At 53.3% G+C, this 20189-nt stretch overlaps 3 protein-coding genes across 3 annotated transcripts in view; 2 read left to right on the top strand and 1 right to left on the bottom strand.

The window, feature by feature from the left end:
* LOC141735010 (scavenger receptor cysteine-rich type 1 protein M130-like) overlaps window positions 1-20189 on the top strand; it is a 452930-nt gene that overhangs the window by 326537 nt on the left and 106204 nt on the right.
* On the bottom strand, window positions 632-1570 carry LOC141734994 (olfactory receptor 14A16-like). Its single transcript, XM_074567409.1, has one exon. It carries the CDS (start codon window positions 1568-1570, stop codon window positions 632-634), a length of 939 nt encoding a protein of 312 aa, XP_074423510.1.
* Window positions 10388-16924, top strand: LOC141734993 (olfactory receptor 14A16-like). The gene is made up of 2 exons (XM_074567408.1): window positions 10388-10432; window positions 15750-16924. Exons 1-2 carry the CDS (start codon window positions 10388-10390, stop codon window positions 16617-16619), a joined length of 915 nt encoding a protein of 304 aa, XP_074423509.1. The 3' UTR covers window positions 16620-16924.

Genomic DNA, 20189 nt, shown 5'->3' with positions numbered 1-20189 from the left:
CTCCCACGGCCCTGCAGAGTCCTGGCTTGTGGGTACCTGGATTTAGTGATTTGTCCTGGGGGGACCTATCTCTGAGACTTAAACTCTTCTGTGTCTCCATTCACTTCCCAACCCAGAGAACATGGAGTGTCCCCGTCCTCTCCTGACCACTCCAGATTCCTTTCCACATGGATCGAAATCTGCCATCAGCCCCATCATGCCTGTGACAGCCTGGGGAATGTTACTGGGAGGTTATGTACCGTCTCCACTGCCCCTCTACACCAAGAAGAGAGCCTTCAACTAAGTCTTGGTGTCTAAAATATGCCAGTGCTACTGTGACATTGTTTCCCAAAACAAGGTGGAAAGACGCTTGGAAAGTCCAGTTCCTTAGGCTTGTTTGCAGCCAAAACTGTATCAAGCCGACCCAGCCATCAGGCACCACACTCAGGAGATCCCCTTTTCTTGCAGAGATGCTCTTAGGGAGGAAAGAGGTGACACATGGTTCTTCAAGGATGAGACACAACAGGAAAGAGCCTGAAGAGAAGTGCTATGATCCCAAGCAATTACCTCTAAGTATGATTATCAGGAAAAAAAAAAAGCAGAAATTTCTCTGAAACGTGATTTGAACACTATGAAAGAAAGGGGAAGAAAATTACTGTTGATGGTGCAGGATCCATTGGGTCTGTTTCCTCAGGGCACCCTTGAGCTCCTGGTTCCTCAGGCTGTAGATGAGGGGGTTCACTGCTGGAGGCACCACCGAGTACAGCAGTGACACCACTAGGTCTAGAAATGGAGAGGAGATGGAGGGGGGCTTCAGGTGGGCAAATATGCCAGTGCTGACAAATAAGGAGACCACGGCCAGGTGAGGGAGGCAGGTGGAAAAGGCTTTGTGCTGTCCCTGCTGCGAGGGCATCCTCAGCACAGCCCTGAAGATCTGCACATAGGACAGCACAATGAAAACAAAACATGCAAAGACTAAACAGGCACTGAGTAGAATAATCCAAACTTCCTTGAGGTAGTCTGAGTCTGAGCAGGAGAGCTTGAGGATCTGGGCGATTTCACAAAAGAATTGGTTTAGGCCATTGCCTTGGCAGAGAGGTATTGAAAATGTATTAGCTGTGTGCAGCACAGCATAGAGAAAGCCACTGCCCCAGGCAGCTGCTGCCATGTGGACACAAGCTCTGCTGCCCAGGAGGGACCCATAGCGCAGGGGTTTGCAGATGGCAACGTAGCGGTCATAGGCCATGACTGTCAGAAGATAAAACTCTGCTGAGATGAAGGTGACAAACACGAAGACTTGTGTAACACATCCCAAGTAGGAGATGGCCCTGGTGTCCCAGAGGGAGCTGGCCATGGCTTCGGGCAGAGTGGTGGAGATGGCACCCAGGTCGAGGAGGGTGAGGTTGAGGAGGAAGAAGTACATGGGGGTGTGGAGGCGGTGGTCACAGGCTACGGCAGTGATGATGAGGCCATTGCCCAGGAGGGCAGCCAGGTAGATGCCCAGGAAGAGGCAGAAGTGCAAGAGCTGCAGCTCCCGCGTGTCTGCGAATGCCAGGAGGAGGAAGTGGGTGATGGAGCTGCCGTTGGACATCGGATCCCTTTGTTCCCGAGGTACTGCCAAAGGAGGAAAGCACACTCACAAGTCAGGACAGCTCTGAGCAAATCTCTTCCCATTGCCTGCCCTTCCAAACCCAAACACGGATTCCTGCCACCCAGCCAACCCCCATTTCTATACTGAGCATGACGTTTGTGGTATGGAATATTCCTATGCCCAGCTTGTCCTGCCTCTGCTCCCTCTCGTTTTCTACGGGAAACTGAAAAAGTCCTTGACTTAACATACACACTACTTAGCAACAACTCAACCAAAATGTCTCATCATCATTAGTCTCATACTAAATCCAAAACACAGCAGCTTCTAGGAGGAAAATGAACTCTCTCCCAGCTGAAACCAGGACAACTCCCAGGTAGCGCTTGCCTTGAGGTGCTTCTGGAAAAGTCCCTGTGAAATGTCTACTCCGTCTGATGGTGCAGCAGAGAATCTCTGATCTTGGGCGTGTCCTCCTGCGCTACACAGGAGAGAGATCCCATAGGTTTTGGGCTATGAGAGCTTTAGGAGATCCCTGCAGGAACTGCAGCGGCATTGCCCTGTACCCAGAGACTTACCGTGTCGAGGGCTGTGAAGATTTCTCTCTCTGTGAGCTCTCAGTGTCCTCCCACTCCCAGCTGCCTTTAACCTCTCTCTGCCTGCTCGTCTCCTCTCCCGCTTTGCAGAGGAGCTCTTTGCCATGAGTTTCCTCCATCCCAGGAGCCTGGACCAGTTTAGTGGCAGAGGACCAGCTCAAGGCATTTTAACGCCCTCTCTGGTGGTTTTGGTGCTGAGTCCATGAAGCTCAGACACAGGGGAGGCTGATGAAACCTCTCCAGAAGTCAACGTCAGCTGCAAACTCCAAAGTTTCTTGGAGCGTTAATGCGTCCCACTGAGGGCCATTACTGCCAAAGGCTCCTGGGGGCTCGTTCGAGGGAAAACTGGAGGCAGTGAGGGCAGGTAGGCAAAGGCAATGGAGAGGTGTCTCTGACGCTGGCTAATGCTGAATGTGCGAGAGGAAGGCAAAGGGCCAAGCCCTGGCCTCCAGCCCCTGGGAAGGGAGATCCTGCCCCACAAGCACAGCTCAGGGCTCTTCCTGGGGCATTGTGATGGGAGGACGTGCAATGCCAAGGGCAGAAAGACAGAATGATGGCTCCCGGGTGGGGAAGAGGAGGCGCTAAGGCCCTAGTGCTGTAAGGATAAGGTGTCTTCTGGTAGCCTTGGTGGCACAGACAACAGCCACAGCCAAGAGGACAAAGACATAAGCACTGTTGGGGGATTTCATCCTTGCCAACTCCCTTGATCGTCTGCACCCCTGTCTGTGCTATGGTGTCCCACATCTGCTCCTCTTCCCCTGCAGGCTGCAGACAACCCCCTGCTTCCCCGTCTTCCTCTCCCCTCAGCGTCTCACTGCCTTTACTCATCTCTCTCCATCGTCCTTGGCTGTTCCTGAAACACAACGCCTTGGGCTGATCCCGACTCCCTCTGGGTGATCTGTTGCAGCACAGCACTGCCCTTGCAGTGGCATTTCTTTCTCCTGGTGTCCAGTCTCCACCTCCCAAGCTGCCCTTTGTTGCATTTTTTCTTTCTCCTGCTGTTTCCCACCAAAGAAAAGATCCATTGTCTCTGAAACAACCCTTCAACCAGGTTCAGGCTATTCCAATAGTGCCCAGAGCCTCCCTGCCACTGGGCCAGAGAAGCCCAGGTCCCTCAGCCTCTCCACCAAGCGCACGTGCACTTGGCCCTAAAGGCCATGTTGGCAGACCTCCTCTGGACACTCTCCAGGTCCTCTCCACTTCTCCAAAATGGGGAGCCGCACGCTGCGACACAGCTGTGTGCGTTGGGCCACAGCAGTGCTGAGTCAAAGGGGAAGGTGACTCTAGTTGCCAGGGGGACACACGCTCCTCCTCCTGCAGCCCCGTAGACAGCCGGCCTTGTTCATAGTGAGCGTGCACCACTGGCTCATGAGGCGTCCCTCAGGGTGCCCAGCCCCGTCTCCGCAGGGTCCCTGCTCAGCACATCAGGTCCCAGCCTGTCCTGCTGCATTGGGGTTATTCTTCCCCGGGATGCAGGACTGGACACTTCTCCTTGAAAGACTTCAAGAATTTCTGTTGGCCAAATCCCAGCATTTCCCCAGCTGCCCTTGGACTCAAGCTCCCTTTGGTCAGCTGTTAATGTTTGTGTGCAGATGGTCACCCTGATGCTTGTTCCCCAGGGCTTGGTATTGGGGCCAGTTCACTTTAAGATCTTTATCAATGATCTGGACGAGGGGATTGAGTGCACCCTCAGTAAGTTTGCAGACGACACCAAGTTGGGTGGGAGTGTCGATCTGCTTGAGGGTAGGAACACATTGCAGAGGGATCTGGAGAGGCTGGATTGATAGTCGAAGGCCAACAGCATGAGGTTCAAGAAGGCCAAGTGCCGGGTCCTGCACTTGGGTCACACCAACCCCATGCAGCGTTGCAAGCCCGGGGAGGAGTGGCTGGAGAGCTGCCCTGCAGGAAAGAACTTGGGGGTGTTGGTCGACTGCTGGCTGAATATGAGCCAGCAGTGTGCCCAGGTGGCCAAGAAGGCCAACAGCATCCTGGCCTGTATCAGGAACAGTGTGGTGAGCAGGAGTAGGGAAGTGATCATCCCCCTGTACTCAGCACTGGTGAGGCCGCACCTCGAGTACTGTGTCCAGTTTTGGGCCCCTCACCACAAAAAAGATATTGAGGTGCTGGAGCAGGTCCAGAGAAGGGCAACGCAGTTGGTGAGGGATCTGGACAATCATTTTATGTGGAGCAGCTGAGGGAGTTGGAATTGTTTAGCCTGGAGAAAAGGAGGCTGAGGGGAGACTTCTGACTCTCTACGACTCCCAGAAAGGAGGTTGTAGAGAGGTAGGGATCAGTCCCTTCTCCCAAGTAAGAGGGAATTGGACAAGAGGAAAGGGCCTCACGTTGCGTGAGGGGACATTTAGGCAGGATATTAGGAACAATTTTTACACTGAGGGGGTTATTAAGCATTGGAACAGGCTGCCCAGGGAAGCGGTTGAGGCAGCATCCCTGGAGGTATTTAAAAGACGGATAGACATAGTGCTTAGAGCTATGGTTTAGTGATGGTTTTTGTCAGAGTTAGGTTGATGGTTGGAGTAGGTGATCTGAAAGGTCCCTCCCAACTAAGCCAATTCTATGATTCTATTCAGCTTTCATGCCCTTTTCCACTCTTTTCCACCCTCAAGTTCTTCTCTTGGATCATCCTCATCCCCTCCCATACAAAGAGCCAACTCTTTTTCACCGTTTCCTTGTTGGCCTTGGTGTTTCTGAGATGGTGGCAGTGGCACTTTCCACCCTCCTCATGTCATCCATGACACTAGTAACCCCTTTTCTTACCTCTGCTGTCGTACAGCTACTCAAGTTGTCTTGTTAGAGGAACCACGACTCAGCATGAGCCATCTGCACATGCAATTTAAATGCTGATGTTCTGGAGCTTCAGTGCACAGGGACCTTGAGACACCTGGGGATGTGGCCAACAGAAACCTCCTCAAGTTTTTCAAGGAGAAGGGGCAAAGTGGGAGAGGACGAGGTGAGGAGTGAGTCTGAGGAGCCAGGCCTGGGGACTTTGAGGGATGCCATATGAGTCTCTGGTAAAGCACCAGTAAGGCCAGCTGCATGTGGGGTGGTGTTAGAAGGACCGTGGCCATCCAGACAAGGGGAGTTAGTGTCCCCCTTGACTCAGCACTGGTGTGGCCACATCTGCACTCATAGTATCCCAGAATGGTTTGGGTTTGAAGGGACCTTGAAAGATCATCTTGGCCAATCCCTGTTTTTTAGGGACATCTGCGACTCAATCAGGATGCTCAAAGCCCTGCCCTACCTGACCCTGAACACCTCCAACGATGGGGAATCCACAACTTCTCTGGGCAACCTTTTCCAGTGTCCCACCACCCTCATTGTGAAAAATTTCTTCCCTATGTCCAATCTAAATCCACCCTCTTTCAGTGTAAAGCCATTGCCCCTTGTCCTGTCGTTACTGGCCCTGATAAAATCTCTCTCTCTCTCTCTTATAAGCCTCCCTCATAGAGTAAAAGGCTGCAAGAAGGTGTCCTTGGAGCTTTTTGTTTCCAGACTCAACAACTTCAACTCTCTCTGCTTTTCTCCTTAGGAGAAGTCTTCCAGCCCTCCCATGATTGTTGATGATCATTCTCTTGATCTGCTCTAACAGGTCCATGTCGTTCTTGTGCTGGGGCCCACAGAACTGGACACAGTGTTCCAGATGAAGTCCTGTGAGGTTGGAGTAGAGAGGGGGAATCCCTCCCAGCTGCTGGCCACGCTTCTGTAGATGCAGCCCAGGCTATGGTTGGCTTTCTGGGCTGCAAGTGCACATTACCGGCTCTTGTCCAATGTTGCACAAACCAGTATCCCCAAGTCCTTCTCTACAGGGTTGGTCTCAATCCATTCATCAGTCCGTCTCTATTGATACTGGGGATTGCCCCGACCCAGGTGCAGGACCTTGCACGTGGCCTTGTTGCACTTCCAGAGGGTCACACGTGTCCCATTTACCAGTGACCAAAACAGCTGAGAGTTCCTTTCCCAAGGTTTAGGGTCTTGACTATAGTGTTCAGCTGGCATATATCCCTTCAGATCATGAATTCCACCAGGGGCTGATCACTGCAGCCCAGGCTGCCACCAGTCTTGGCCTCTCCAATAAGTATCTCTGAGTTGGTGACAGGACGAGGGAGCTGGGTTTGGGTTTAGGCGTGAGGCATGTGGTGAGGGTTTCAGCTTTGGCGTTGGTGTTCAGGGAAGGGCTACAGAGGAGAGCTGCAGGTGAGGGATCACGGTTAGGGTCCAGGCAAAGGCTTAGGGGGAGCTGCGTCGTGCCGAGTCTGAGGGGCAAGAGTGTGGAAGGCACTCGGCGTGTATGGGCCCTGGTGGTGAGCAGAGGGAAAGCTCATGTGGTGATGACCAAAAGCATCCCCATTGCAACGAGCTGGGGATTAGCACTGGGCCCCTTGGCTTGGCAGGGCACATCCAGGGGGCTACAGCACACAGGATGTCTCTGCCTCCTTTCTTTGTCACCCTGAAATCACTGCCTCTGGTTTTCTGCTCCAACCAGCCCCCAGGGAGGCACGCTTCAATTTCCTGAAGCAGCTTCGTCAGCCACAGCCCTCAGCAGACCCTGCTGAACCTCCAAGGCTCTTTATTCCTGCCAGGGCCCTCCACACTGCGTGACTTTCCCCTGGGAGCTCGTTAACGTGAAGGAACTGTAATGAGTTTATTCTTGCATCTCAATTCACCGTATGGTTGCAAGGGGACTTTGAGGAGAGACTGTCTCCAAGGAAGAGTTTTGCTAGAGTTTGCTGGAGAAGAAAACTTTTGTTTAACAAGCACATAATGTAACATGGGCAGGGACATCACTAGAGACATGAGTTGGTGACAAGGCTCTGGGATGGAAATTTGGCCAAGAATAAGGCAAAGTTTACTTAATCTGCCACACTGTCTCTTTAGCCAACTCACTAACTGTGCGTATATTTAGAACTTCCTATCAATCTCTCCAACATATTTCTTTCATGGTGGTGGTTTGAGGAAGGTGGAGCTTATTGGAGGCTTGGCCTTGGCATATAGTGGAGGAATGCATTGGGTTTCTTTAATTAATTGGTATCACTTTTTCCTTCTGGCTGTTCAAATTGAATAAGAATCCCTTGTCTATTTACAGCCAAGTCTGCGGGGGAATCGGGCAGGAATTGGTGCAAAGGAGCTGTGAACATTCAGCTGCAGACTCAGCGCACAAGTCTGATGTAGGAAAAGAATGCAAGTCCCAGGCAGCCCCAAGAGAAACGGTGGGGGGGAGGAGGAGGGGGGGGGGCAAGTTGTCCATACAGTGGGGGACCTCGAGGAGATGGCAGTTGCTACCTCTCCGGTCCTCCTTAGGAGACCCTCTGGTTCAGTATCAGCTGGAGAAAGCTGCAAGCATTTCCTCTGGAAAAATAAAAAGACTAATGAAAAGCCCTTTCCAAATGAAAAATTACCTTTCTATTAAGTGCTTCTTGAAACCTTCCGCTTTAAGTAGACTCCTGAGACCTCTCCACTGAGCTGTACCAGGCTAGAAGCCCTGAAGAAAATCATGGAAGAGCTGTGGCTCCTTAGGGCTTTCTGCACTTTAACGAGCCCCATGGGGTATTTGCTGCTGAGCCCAGGAATGCCAGATACTGAGAGGAGCTTGAACAACCTGTGCAGGAATTCAAGTCCGAAGCAAACGCCAAAGTGTCTTGGAGCATTAATTGTCCCCACTGAGGGCCATGACAGACCAAGCCTCCCCATGGATTTGTTCGAGCAGGCAACTGGAGGCTGTGATTACAGGGAGGCAAAGGCACTGTGCAGGTGGAGCTGATGCTGAGTAAAGCCTTGATGTATTTTATCCCGCCAAGCGGCCAGCCCTGGGAAGGGGGATCCTGTCCCTCACACTGGCTCAGGGCTCCTTCTGGGGCAGTGAGGTGTGGGGTAGGCAATGCCGAGTGAAGGACAACGGCACCACACCTCCCGGCCTCCCTGGGGGTTGCGAGGAAGCAGTGAGGCCCTGGTTCCATGAGATTAAGGTGTCTCCTTTCAGGCCTTGGTAGCAAAGACAACAGCCACAGCCAAGGGGACAAAGACCTGCGGGCTGTGGACACCCAACCTCTTTCCTCCCCTTGCTCCCACTGGGGCATCTCCTCGCCTTTCCTGACAGCTCTTCTTCCTCCCTGCCTGGTCCTTGGAACACCCAGCGTTGTGCTGATCCAGGCTCCCTCTGGGTGACCTCAGCAGTCACAGCAGTGTCCTTCATGGGACATTTCCTTCTCCTCATGTCCAGTCTCGTTGTGAATGTTGATTTGGGATCCTGCCCCACTTTGAGGTGGCACCAATTTCAGATTTAGTAACATGGGGTTAAGTTGTATGATTCTAACAATACTTCATCATTTGCCAGTTCTCAAAGTGATTTATCAAAATTTGCTATAACCACCACAGTGACATATTTAAAGATTCAAAAAAGGAAAGGTTCACGGGACAGGTACGACACTTTCCTGAATTAAATCAGACACTCGCAACCACAAGACTTACAATAGTATTCTAAATTGAATTGCACACACAGAAAGTCGCTGAGGTGACCATCTCTGTGCAGGGAAGTCCGCACTGGGGAAGGGAATCATGGCAAAAAGGGCCAGCGAGGGGCTCCTTTGGGGGCTTTTTGAAGTGAGGAAAAGCGGCCAGCCTGTGCCGGAAACTGGCCGCTCGTGGGTGGTCTGCTGAGGAGCTGTGGGCAGAGCCAGCAGCACGGGCGGCAGATCTAAAGGAGGCGTACTCGCTGGGACCACTTCCCCCCTCATAAAAGAAGCCTTTTGGGAGCACAGCGACCTGGTCACTGCGCACTGAGTAAGCACGCAGCACATGTGCATCACCCAGGGCGTCACTGGGGAGCACCACAAGAAGGCGGTCATCACCCTCTTGGATGGAGTTTAGCTCTGGTCTCCACCCGGCAGAAGGTCGTGCTCTCAACCTTAGCCAGGATGGATGTGGGAACCCAGAGAGAGCTCCCACAGGAACATACAGCCGTCCAGGTCACAGGCTGCAGGGGGTGCCAGAGCCTTTCACTGGTAACGCGGGGCAGCTGTAACAGCTGCTGTGTGCGTTGTGAACAGGTGAACCATCTGCTCAGCCTGGTGTCAGAGCTGTGAGAGGAAGTCGAAAGGTTAAGGAGCATTAGGGAGGCTGAACAAGAAAAGGACTGGTGGAGCCAGGCTCTGCCCTCCTTGAAACAGAAGCAGGAGCACCTATCAGAAAGTCATCGGCATCCAGGGACCCCCGTATCCTGCCCTGTCAGGCAGAAGGCAGAAGCCTAAATGAAAAGAGTGAATGGAGGGAAATTCATGGTCGGGGCAGCAGGCGAACTCCCTCCTTGCCCACCATGTCCCCCACCCCGGTACCTCTGAAGAACAGATCTGAGGTTCTGGTTGAGGAAGGCCAGTCAAATGAGGATGTGGATGATGGGCAATCCACACCAGAGATGTCTCCACAGTCAGAATGGTGTACCGCCCGTATCACAACCACAACCCCAAGGAAGAAAAGAAGGGTTATGGTCGTTGGTAACTCCTTTGTTGGAGGTCTCCTTGTTGGAGACCTGAGAGGGAATATGCCGGGTAATATGAGAGGGTCCAATATGCCGGGTAGACCCTCCTCACAGAGAAGTCTGCTGTCTTTCTGGAGCCTGGGTGAAGGACATCACCAGGAAACTTCCTCGCTTGATACAGTCCTCAGCCTACTACCCATTATTGATCTTCCTTTTAGGTGGAGAGGAAGCTGCGACTCACAGACCAAGAGCAATCAAGGGGGACTTCAGGGCCTTGGGAAGGTTGGTGAGGGAATCTGGGACGCGGGTTATTTTTTCCTCACTCATTCCAGTTGCAGGCAGTGACATTGGAAGAAACAGACGGATCCAGTCTATTAATCCATGGCTCCGTGGCTGGTGTCACCGCCACAATTTCATTTTTGTTGACAATGGGATGGCCTACACAGCATCGGGCTTGCTGGCATCACCTGGGAGACACCTTTCTCAAAGGGGGAAGAAGGTCTTTGCTCAAGAGATTGTGGGGCTGATCGACAGGGCTTTAAACTAGATGTGAAGGGGGAGGGGGATGATAATATCAGGCTTGTCTGTGACCAGCTGTGGGATAACACGTCAGGGTTAGGGGGACGGGGCGCTAGTAAGGGCCTTTGACCTGTTGCCCAGAGGCATGCTGGGGACACTGCATCATAGTCAAAGTCTTACAGAGACGAGCCAGGGGCTTCTGAGGTTGTTGGAGTCAACATGGAAACACGCGTGAAACACCTCAAGGTGATCTCCTCTAAGAAGGTAACACAGGCAACAGCCCAGCTGAAGTGCCTCTACACAAAGGCATGCAACATGGGTAACAAACAGGAGGAGCTGGAAACTACCATGCTGCTGGAAAGCTATGACCTAGTGGCCATTACTGAAACCTGGTGGGACGAATCCTATGGCTGGAGTGTGGCTATCAATGGCTACAAGCTGTTGAGGAAGGAGGGGCAGAGGTGTTGCCCTCTCTGTTAAGCAAGGGATAGAGTGTGAAGAGATGTCCCTAAAGAGCAGCCAAGAGGAAGTCAAAAGCTTATGGGTAGGCATTAGAGACCGAGGCGACAAGGGGAACCTGGTGGTTGGTGTCTACTACAGGCCGCCTGATCAAGGGGAACCTGCTGATGAAGCCTTCTTCCTCCAGCTACAGGAGGCATCGCGCTCGAAGGCCCTCGTCCTGCTGGGGGATTTCAACCACCCTGACACCCGCTGGAAAAGTAACACGGTGAGCCGTAGACAATCCAGGAGGTTCCTGGAGTGCCTCGACGATAACTTCCTAGGACAGGAAATAGACAGCCCTGCCCGAGGGGATGCCATACTGGACCTGACAGTCACCCATGCGAGTGAGCTCATTGGGGATGTCAAGATTGGAGGCAGCCTGGTGTGCAGTGACCACGCACTGGTGGAGTTCACAGTGCTAAGGGATACGTGTCAGACAAGGACGTAGTGAGGACCTTGAACTTTAGGAAAGCAAACCTCCGGATCGTCGTGGAGTTAGTCAATAGGACCCCCTGGGAAATGGTCCTCCGGGACAAGGGGGCAGAAGAGAGCTGGCAGATCTTCAAGGACACTTTCCATAGAGCACAAGGGCTCTCGATCCCCAGGTGTAAGAAATCAAGCAAGAAAGGGAAGAGACCAGCATGGCTGAGTTGGGACCTGCTGGTCAAACCAGAAAAGGAAGGTTAAAGAAAGCGTGCCCTCCCTGATGACTGAGAATGGCAAACTGGTAACAACAGACAAGGAGAAGGCTGAGGTTCTGAACAACTTTTTGCCTTAGTCTTCACTGGCAGCCTCTCTCCTCACACCTCCCAAGCTGAAGGACTTCAAGACGGGGACCTGGGGGACAAAGTCCCTCCCACTGTAAGTGAAGACAAAGTTTGTGACCACCTGAGCAACGTGAACATACACAAGTCCATGGGGCCTGATGCACCCCAGAGTCCTGAGGGAATTGGCTGATGAAGTTGCCAAGACACTCTCCATGATATTGGAAAAGTCATGGCAGTCAGGTAAAGTCCCCGGTGACTGGCAGAAGGGAAACATTACAGCCATTTTTAAAAGGGTAGAAAGGAGGACCCCGGAACTACCACCCTGTCAGCCTCACCTCCGTGCCTGGGTAGATCACAGCACAGATCCTCCTCGAAGCGATGCTAAGGCACATGGAGGATAGGGAGGTGATTCGAGAGAGCCAGCATGGCTTCACCAGGGGCAAGTCCTGCCTGACCAACCTGGTGGCTTTCTCCAATGGAGTGACTGCATCAGTGGACAAGGGAAGAGCAATGGATATACTCTGTCTGAACTTCTGCAAGGCCTTTGACGTGGTCCCCCACAACATCCTTCTCTCTGAGTTGGAGCCATACGGATTTGATGGGAGGACTGTTCGGTGGATAAGCAACTGGCTGGAGGGTCGCATCCAGAGAGTAGTGGTCAATGGCTCGATGCCCACATGCAGAGGGGTGAAAAGTGGTGTCCCTCAGGGATCTGTCTTGGGGGCAGTGCTGTTTAATATCTTCGTGAATGACATAGACAGTGGGATCAAGTGAAGCCTCAGCAAGTTTGCTGATGACACCAAGCTGAGTGGTGCAGTTGACAGCCCAGAGGGACAGGATGCCATCCAGAGGAACCTGGACCAGCTGGAGAGGTGCGCCTGAGCAAACCTTATGAAGTTCAAGAAGACCAAGTGCAACGTCCTACACTTGGGTCGGGACAATCCTGGTTATCAATACAGGCTGGGGGATGATGTGATAGAGAGTAGCCTTGCGGAAAAAAGCCTGGGGGATATTGGTAGATGAAAAGCTGGACATGAGCCAACAACGTGAGCCTGCAGCCCAGAAGGCCAATCGCATCCTGGGCTGTAACAACAGAACTGTGGCCAGCAGATCCAGAGAGGTGATTCTGCCCCTCTCCTCTGCTCTCATGAGACCCCACCTGGAGTAGTGTGTCCAGCTCTGCAGCCCTCAGCACAAGAAGGACATGGACCTGTTGGAGCAGGTCCAGAGGAGGCCACAAAGATGATCTGAGGGCTGGAGCACCTCTCCTACGAAGACAGTCTGATACAGTTAAGCTTGTTCAGCCTGGAGAAGAGAAGGCTATGAGGAGACCTGAGAGCGGCCTTCCAGTCCCTGAAGGGGGCCTACAAGAAAGCGGGGGAGGGGCTGTTTGCAAAGGCATGTAGCCATAGGACAAGGGGCAATGGTTTAAACTAGAGCAGGGTGGGTTGAGATTAGACATTGGGAAGAAGTTCTTTACCATGAGGGTGGTGAGACACTGGCCCAGGTTGCCCAGAGAAGGGGTGGAGGCCCCATCCCTGGAGGTGTTCAAGGCCAGGCTTGATGAGGCTCTGAGCAACCTGATCTAGTTGAAGATGTCCCTGCTGACTGCAGGGGGGTGGGACTAGATGGCCTTTAGAGGTCCCTTCCAACCCAACACATTCTAAGATTCTGTGATTCTAAACAGACATAAAGGCTAACCAATACAATTGAGATGTATCTCTTTTTGCAAAAAGTAGCACATTATTGGTACCAAATGATCTTTGAAACCTCAAAGGCAGGTGTTTCTATATTGGAGGTGGTATTGTAGGGGACAGGTGGTTCATATTGTAGGGAGGACGTTGCATTAGGAGGAGCGTGGGTCACCCACACCAGGGGAGCTGTCATCCCACTCCACTGAAACCTGGAGTGGCCACCTCGGGGCTCGTGTGCCCCTCACTGGGGCTTCCTGTTCTAGACAAGTGGGGAGGAATGGAGAGTGTCCAGAGAAGCTCTGCCAATATGGGATTCATGGCCTCAAGCACACGCCCCGTGAGGGGAGGCTGAGGGTCCTGGTCTCCTTCAGCCTGGTGAAGTGGGGGCTCAGAGCGTCACAGTCATAACCTGTAACTGCTTGAAGGTGGTTTCAGAGATGCCGGAGCTTTTCTTCATGGTGGAAAAAAAAGCAGGAGAAAGGAAGGATGCCACAAAGTTTGGATTGGGAGGTTGAGACCAGAAATGACCAGAAGAAACTGTCACTCCAAGGGCAGTGCTGTGGTACAAGAGGACACTCAGGGGGAGGCTGGACCAGCCCATGGCTTTGTCTTTCCCAGAACAGCCAGGGAGGATGGAGAGATATCAGTAAGGGTAGTGAGATATTGGGGCGAAATCAAAAAGACAATTGGGTGCCTTCAAAGAAAGAGGTGCAGGTATGGGACACCGAAGGAGTAACACCTTCAGGTTTGCTCAGCATCAGAGCCACCTTTAATTTCCCTTTACCTACCTGTCATTATTGCCTCCAGTTTTCTGCTCTAACGAGCCCCTGGGGAGGCTTTGTTGGTAATGGTCCTCAGTGGGACCCATTAACACTTCAAGAAACCTCGGAGTTTACATCTGAGTTTGTCATCTTGAGCGGTTTCTTCAACTTCCTCTCAGTGTCTGTGGTTCAGGGACTCTGCCCCAAACCCACCCGAGGGGTCATTAAAATGCCTTGGGCTGCTCCTCTGCTGAGCCCACCTCCTGGGATGGAGGAAGCTCATGGCAACCAGTGCTGCAGAGAGACAGCTCTGCCCAGGAGCAGCTCCTGTGCAATGGGCAGCAGGGCTGAGGGCACTGCCTGCAGGCAGCGAGGATGGGACCATCAATGCAGAGAGAGCGTGAAGGCAGTCGTGACTGGGAGGAGAGCTGAGAGCTCACTGTGGGAGGAAGCTTCCCAGCCCTCTGCACGGTAAGTGTGAGGCTGCAGGGCAATGCCACTGCCGATCCTGAAGGGTTCTCCTAAAGCTGTCGTAGCCCACAGCCTGTGGGATCTTTCTCTGGTGTAGAGGAGGAGAAGGGTGTGCTGCAGAGCAGGGCTTCCCTGCAGCACCGTCAGAGGGACAGGACACGGTGGCTGCCTTCTCCTGGGGATGGTTGCAGGGGCATGAAGGCGGGTGTGCAGCCAGGGGTGCCCAGGGCTGTCCTTCAGAGCAGGGTCCCGGTGCTTCAGAGGAACTCTGCCTCCTGCCAGTGCCAACTCTAACCCTGCCCAGTGAGCTTCTGCCCTCAAGGACGTGGGATCCAGGGCAGCAGCTGCCTCATCTGTGGCCGTAGCTGCAGCAGAAGGGACTCTCCTGAGCACCCTCTGTCCCTCCCTGGCCTTGTTTCCCTTGGCAGAAGCATCGGGGCATTGCTCCTTGCTTCTCCACCCGTCCCTGCTGCTGCTGCTGCTGCTTCTTTGATTTCAGTCTCTCTGGGGTGGGGGCTTCATCAGCAGCTCAGCAACTGACCCTGCAGGTCCTGCCATGCAGATGTGTCCCTGGTGCCCAAGGCCTCTTCTAACCTCTGGGTCTCTAGGCAATGCAGTCCATGGGGTGGGGATAAAGGTAACTCCCAGAAAGGGCCCCCCATCTTCTGGGCATCCAAAAGCTGACAGCTCTTCCCTGGGGAGGGGAGTTTGGAGATCTGCACTTTGGAACTGGACTCCTCTGCTCTCCGTGGGATCATCCTCCAGACCAAAGCGGGGCTGGCAAAAAGCAGCTGAGAGCAGGACGGATGGAGAGACCAGCTCTCCTCCTTCGGCACTAAGGGTCTGTCCTATTGCCTCCCAGGACTCTCACAATAGCACTCGTAGGGTAGCAGAAATGCCAGGGATTTCTACCTTCAAACATGACTCCTCAAGTGGGCCAGGGGTAACCGGAGCAAAATAAACAAAACAACCCCCCCAGCTCTGTTCTGCAGCCAGGGGACCTGGGAGTGACAGTGCTCAAAAGCTCTTTTATATCGGGGGTAGAGTTACCCTGCGATCACTCCTGGTTCCTCTCTCCCTCTTGCTGCACAGCACGACTGACTCCTCTGGAGCCCACAGCAGAGTACCCTGCTCCCCATTGCACCCTCAGCCAGCACAAACCAGGCATCACACCAGGATCTGCACAAACGCCTTCCTGGACGGACGGAGGTCATTTGGGGGGCTTTACTGTGACCAGTGCAACAGGTTCTACTCGGACCTGTCTGTCCTCACTCTTCACTGTCTTTTCCTCCTTGGACAGGCCCCCATGTGCAGAGGGAAAATATGTCCAATGGCAGCTCCATCACCCACTTCCTCCTGCTGGCATTCGGACACGCGGGAGCTGCAGCTCTTGCACTTCTGCCTCTTCCTGGGCATCTACCTGGCTGCCCTCCTGGGCAATGGCCTCATCATCACTGCCGTAGCCTGTGACCACCGCCTCCACACCCCCATGTACTTCTTCCTCCTCAACCTCGCCCTCCTCGACCTGGGTGCCATCTCCACCACTGTTCCCAAAGCCATGGCCAACTCCCTCTGGCACACCAGGACCATCTCCTACATGGGATGTGTTTCCCAGGTCTTTTTCTTTGCCTTCTTGATGTCAGCAGACTTTTGTCTTCTCACCGTCATGGCCTACGACCGCTACGTTGCCATCTGCAAACCCCTGCACTATGGGTCCCTCCTGCGCAGCAGAGCTTGTGTCCACATGGCAGCAGCTGCCTGGGGCAGTGGCATTCTCGATGCTCTCCTGCACACGGTCAATACATTTTCAATACCTCTCTGCCAAGGCAATGGCCTAGACCAGTTCTTCTGTGAAATCCCCCAGATCCTCAAGCTCTCCTGCTCACAATCCTACCTCAGGGAAGTTGAGCTAATTGTATTTAGTGCCTGTTTATTCTTTGTGTGTTTTATTTTCATTGTGGTGTCCTATGTGCAGATCTTCAGAGCTGCGCTGAAGATCCCCTCACAGCAGGGACGGCACAAAGCCTTTTCCACCTGCCTCCCTCACCTGGCCGTGGTCTCACTGTTTATCAGCACTGGCATGGTTGCCCACCTGAAGCTCCTCTCCATCTCCTCCCCATCCCTCAATGTGGTGATGGCTGTTGTGTACTCGGTGGTGCCTCCAGCAGTGAACCCCCTCCTCTACAGCATGAGGAACCAGGAGCTCAAGGGTGCCCTGAGGAAACAGACCCAATGGATCCTGCACCATCAACAGTAATTTTCTTCCCCTTTCTTTCATAGTGTTCAAATCACCTTTGAGAGAAATTTCGGCTTTTTTTTTTTTTCCTGATAATCATACTTAGAGGTAATTGCTTGGGATCATAGCACTTCTCTTCAGGCTCTTTCCTGTTGTGTCTCATCCGAAGAACCATGTGTCACCTCTTTCCTCCCTAAGAGCATCTCTGCAAGAAAAGGGGATCTCCTGAGTGTGGTGCCTGATGGCTGGGTCTGCTTGATACAGTTTTGGCTACGAACAAGCCTAAGGAACTGGACTTTCCAAGCGTCTTTCCACCTTGTTTTGGGAAAAATGTCACAGTAGCACTGGCATATTTTAGACACCAAGACTTAGTTGAAGGCTCTCTTCTTGGTGTAGAGGGGCAGTGGAGATGGTACATGACCTCCCAGTAACATTCCTCAGGCTGTCACAGGTATGATGGGGCTGATGGCAGATTTCAATCCATGTGGAAAGGAATCTGGAGTGGTCAGGAGAGGACGGGGACACTCCATGTTCTCTGGGTTGGGAAGTGAATGGAGACAGAGAAGAGTTTAAGTCTCAGAGATAGGTCCCCCCAGGACAAATCACTAAATCCAGGTACCCACAAGCCAGGACTCTGCAGGGCCGTGGGAGGCAGTGAAGATGCATCAGGCAGAGGGAAGGGAGACTGGAGAGATGCGGGAGCTGCCTGAGGAGCCCCAGGGCCAGGAGTCTCCTGCTGTCCTGGGGAGCAGGGCAGGCGGGGAGGCAGAGCGGGGCAAAGGCAGTTTGGGCTGGGGATCAGCTGCAGCTGAAGGCAGGAGAGCCAGAGAGCGAGTGGCCTCTGCTGGCCCTTGGGGCCAGCTCCAGCCCTGGGGTGATGGGGAGGCTGAGAGCCCTCTCTGCCCCCAGCAGCTGTGGTGCCCTTCAGAGGGGCTGGGGCTGTGGGGGGAGTGCCCAGAGCTCTGCAGTTCCCTGTGGGGAGCACTGCTGTGGGGCCAGCCCAGAGCAGGGGGCTCTTTTGGGCTGGGCTGGGCAGATGGCGGGGAAGGTGGGAGAGAGACAGGGTGGGTCTGGAGTGGTGTGGGAAGTGCCCAGGAGAGGAAAACCCCAATGTTAGCGGCGCTGTGTGACCATGTGAGGACGTGCTCCAGCGGGCATGTGGGGCAGAGCCAGGTCTCCTGGAGAAGGAAGCAAGTCATTGTCCTGGTGCTGGCAGGGACAGGGTTAATTCTCCCGGGGCTCCATCAGGGACACAGGTATTCCATGCCATGTGAGCCATGGCCAGGCGGAGCTGCCAGAGGAGGGGCCAGGAAGTCGCTGCTGGGGAGCGGGCTGGGGCGTCCCGGGTCCGGTTGGTGAGCGGCGGTTCCGTAGTCGTGTTTGTACATTCCTCTGTCCGTGTTATTGTTGTTGTTTTGTTGTTCCCTTTGCTGTTCTGTTAAACTGCCTTTGTCTCAACCCAAGAGTCTTGCCTTTTTTCTTCCAATTCTTCCCGTATTGGGAAGGCCCGAGCGAGCGGCACTTAGTTCCTTGTTGCCGTCTGAGGCCAAACCACGACAGTCCTTTTTTGGCACCCAACGTGGGGCTCGAAGGGTTGAGATAACAACAGAATCCAACTAGAGCTTGGAAAAACCAATTTGTTGTATGCATTTATTGTATTAGGTAAATAGTCACTGGTCACCATGTTGCTTGGTTTGTTCTCGTGGCTGTGTCATGTAAATTCCTCTATGGCTTATGTACTCCCTGCAATGCTGTTTATCACCTCTGGGAGAGGGATCAGGATTGTCATTTTACTGTCCTGTGTGATATCGGCTTAGGATATGAGAACATCACTTGTTAGACAGTTACTTGGGGGCGTTTAAGTGGCATTGCTGTCCTGTCCATACCTTGGGCACCGTCTCTCACAATTTATTAATAATTACACCCAGTCTGTGGGGGAAATGGGGGGACACTTTCCCCAGCTCTTTTGCCTCCCTTTTCTCCTTCGGGTCAGGTATGACAGCTTTTGAGAATTTTGAATATCCTTGGGATGCTCAAACCAGCCTGGTCCTATTGTTATGTCTGCTGAATGTGTTCCAGGTCCTGTTCAGGGTTAAACGACTATTTAAGACGACCACCCAGAGACCTGCTCCGAGGCTGGACAGTCAGGGGTGGCACGGCATGTGGGAGAACACGGGCAGGTACCTAGAGAACTTCTCGCCTCCAATGGTCTGGGACTTCACCCCTGAACAATTACCGGACCCTGACAGAGTGGTAGAATATCTGAAGGGAAAATGCTGTGGCTATTCTGGAGAGGCACAACTCACCGCACTGTGCTGGGCCCTGGCCAGTATCTACCAGGCCCTGCTCAGTGTTACGCAGCACCCTCAGGGGGAAGAGATGGAGACCAGGACGACAGACACTGCAGCTACTGCAACCCCTGCGACAGAGACTGCGGCTACTGCAACCCCTGCGACAGACACTGCGGCTCCTCCAACCCCAGTGGCAGCCACTGCCACTGAACCAGGGAACCAACCCGCGCCAGTATCAGTTGCCCCCATACAGAAGAAGAAGTACATGAAGAAATCAGTTCTCTTAGTAAGGGATAACGATGAACCAGCGCCATCACGAGAACAGGAGGAAGAGGCAGAACCAGAGATAATTACTCGATCCCTATCCTTGAGTGAGCTGCGGGATATGCGAAAAGATTTCAGCCGACATTCAGGCGAGCACATTGTCACCTGGATGATGCAGACTTACCCACAGACCCTGATGAGGTGCAATGCACAAGGCCCATGTGGCGGAAGGTTGTACGGAGCGCACCATCATCATATGCCAACTCACTGGCAGTAATGGAATGGAAAGGCGAAGAGGGACCAATGGTGGATGAGGTGGCTGGCCGGCTCCGGCCATATGAAGAAAGTCTCTCTTCCCGCCTTGTCTCAGCTGTGGAGAAACTGTCGCGGAAGGTCCAGCAACTTGAAGAGAATATGTCCTACTCCCCACCTGTATGGGCCAGCATCTCAGCTATTAGGAGCAGGCGTTTCCCCACTCAAGAGAGAGAGTACAGAGGGTACACACCACGAGGCACCCTGTGGTTCTACCTGCGTGACCACGGGGAGGACATGAGGAAGTCGGATGGACAACCTACTTGGACCCTGCGGACACGGGTACAGGAGTTGCAAGGAAGGACAACCACAAAAGAGGATCCCTCCAGGAAAAGTGCCGCCCTGGTTTCCAGGGGGCAGTTCCCCAGACAGAGCAGAAGGTCTGATCTTACTTCTGATCCTCTTGAAGGAACTTCCAAGTCATTTCTGCAAGAAGTGAGTAACGGACACTATGACCAGGATTAGAGGGGCCCTGCCTCCGACCAGGGGGAGAAAAGGGACAACCGGGTTTATTGGACGGTGTGGATTCGATGGCCTGGCACATCAGACCCACAGGAGTATGAGGCTCTAGTGGACACGGGTGCGCAGTGCACCCTAATACCATCAAGCTACAGAGGGGCAGAACCCATCTGTATTTCTGGGGTGACAGGGGGGTCCCAAGAGCTGACTGTACTGGAGGCTGAAGTGAGCCTAACTGGGAATGAGTGGCAAAAGCATCCCATTG

Source organism: Larus michahellis, chromosome 27, assembly GCF_964199755.1.
Source record: "Larus michahellis chromosome 27, bLarMic1.1, whole genome shotgun sequence".
Lineage (NCBI taxonomy): Eukaryota > Metazoa > Chordata > Aves > Charadriiformes > Laridae > Larus > Larus michahellis.
This window is presented reverse-complemented; position numbering and strand designations above follow the sequence as displayed.

Excerpts from the sequence above, each read along its gene's own strand:
- LOC141734994 (XM_074567409.1), bottom strand. The coding sequence starts at position 1,570 with ATGTCCAACGGCAGCTCCATCACCCACTTCCTCCTCCTGGCATTCGCA.
- LOC141734993 (XM_074567408.1), top strand. The coding sequence starts at position 10,388 with ATGGAAACACGCGTGAAACACCTCAAGGTGATCTCCTCTAAGAAG. Across the intron at positions 10,433-15,749 it reads AGGTGATCTCCTCTAAGAAG|CTCTTGCACTTCTGCCTCTT; the intron begins GTAACACAGGCA and ends CGGGAGCTGCAG.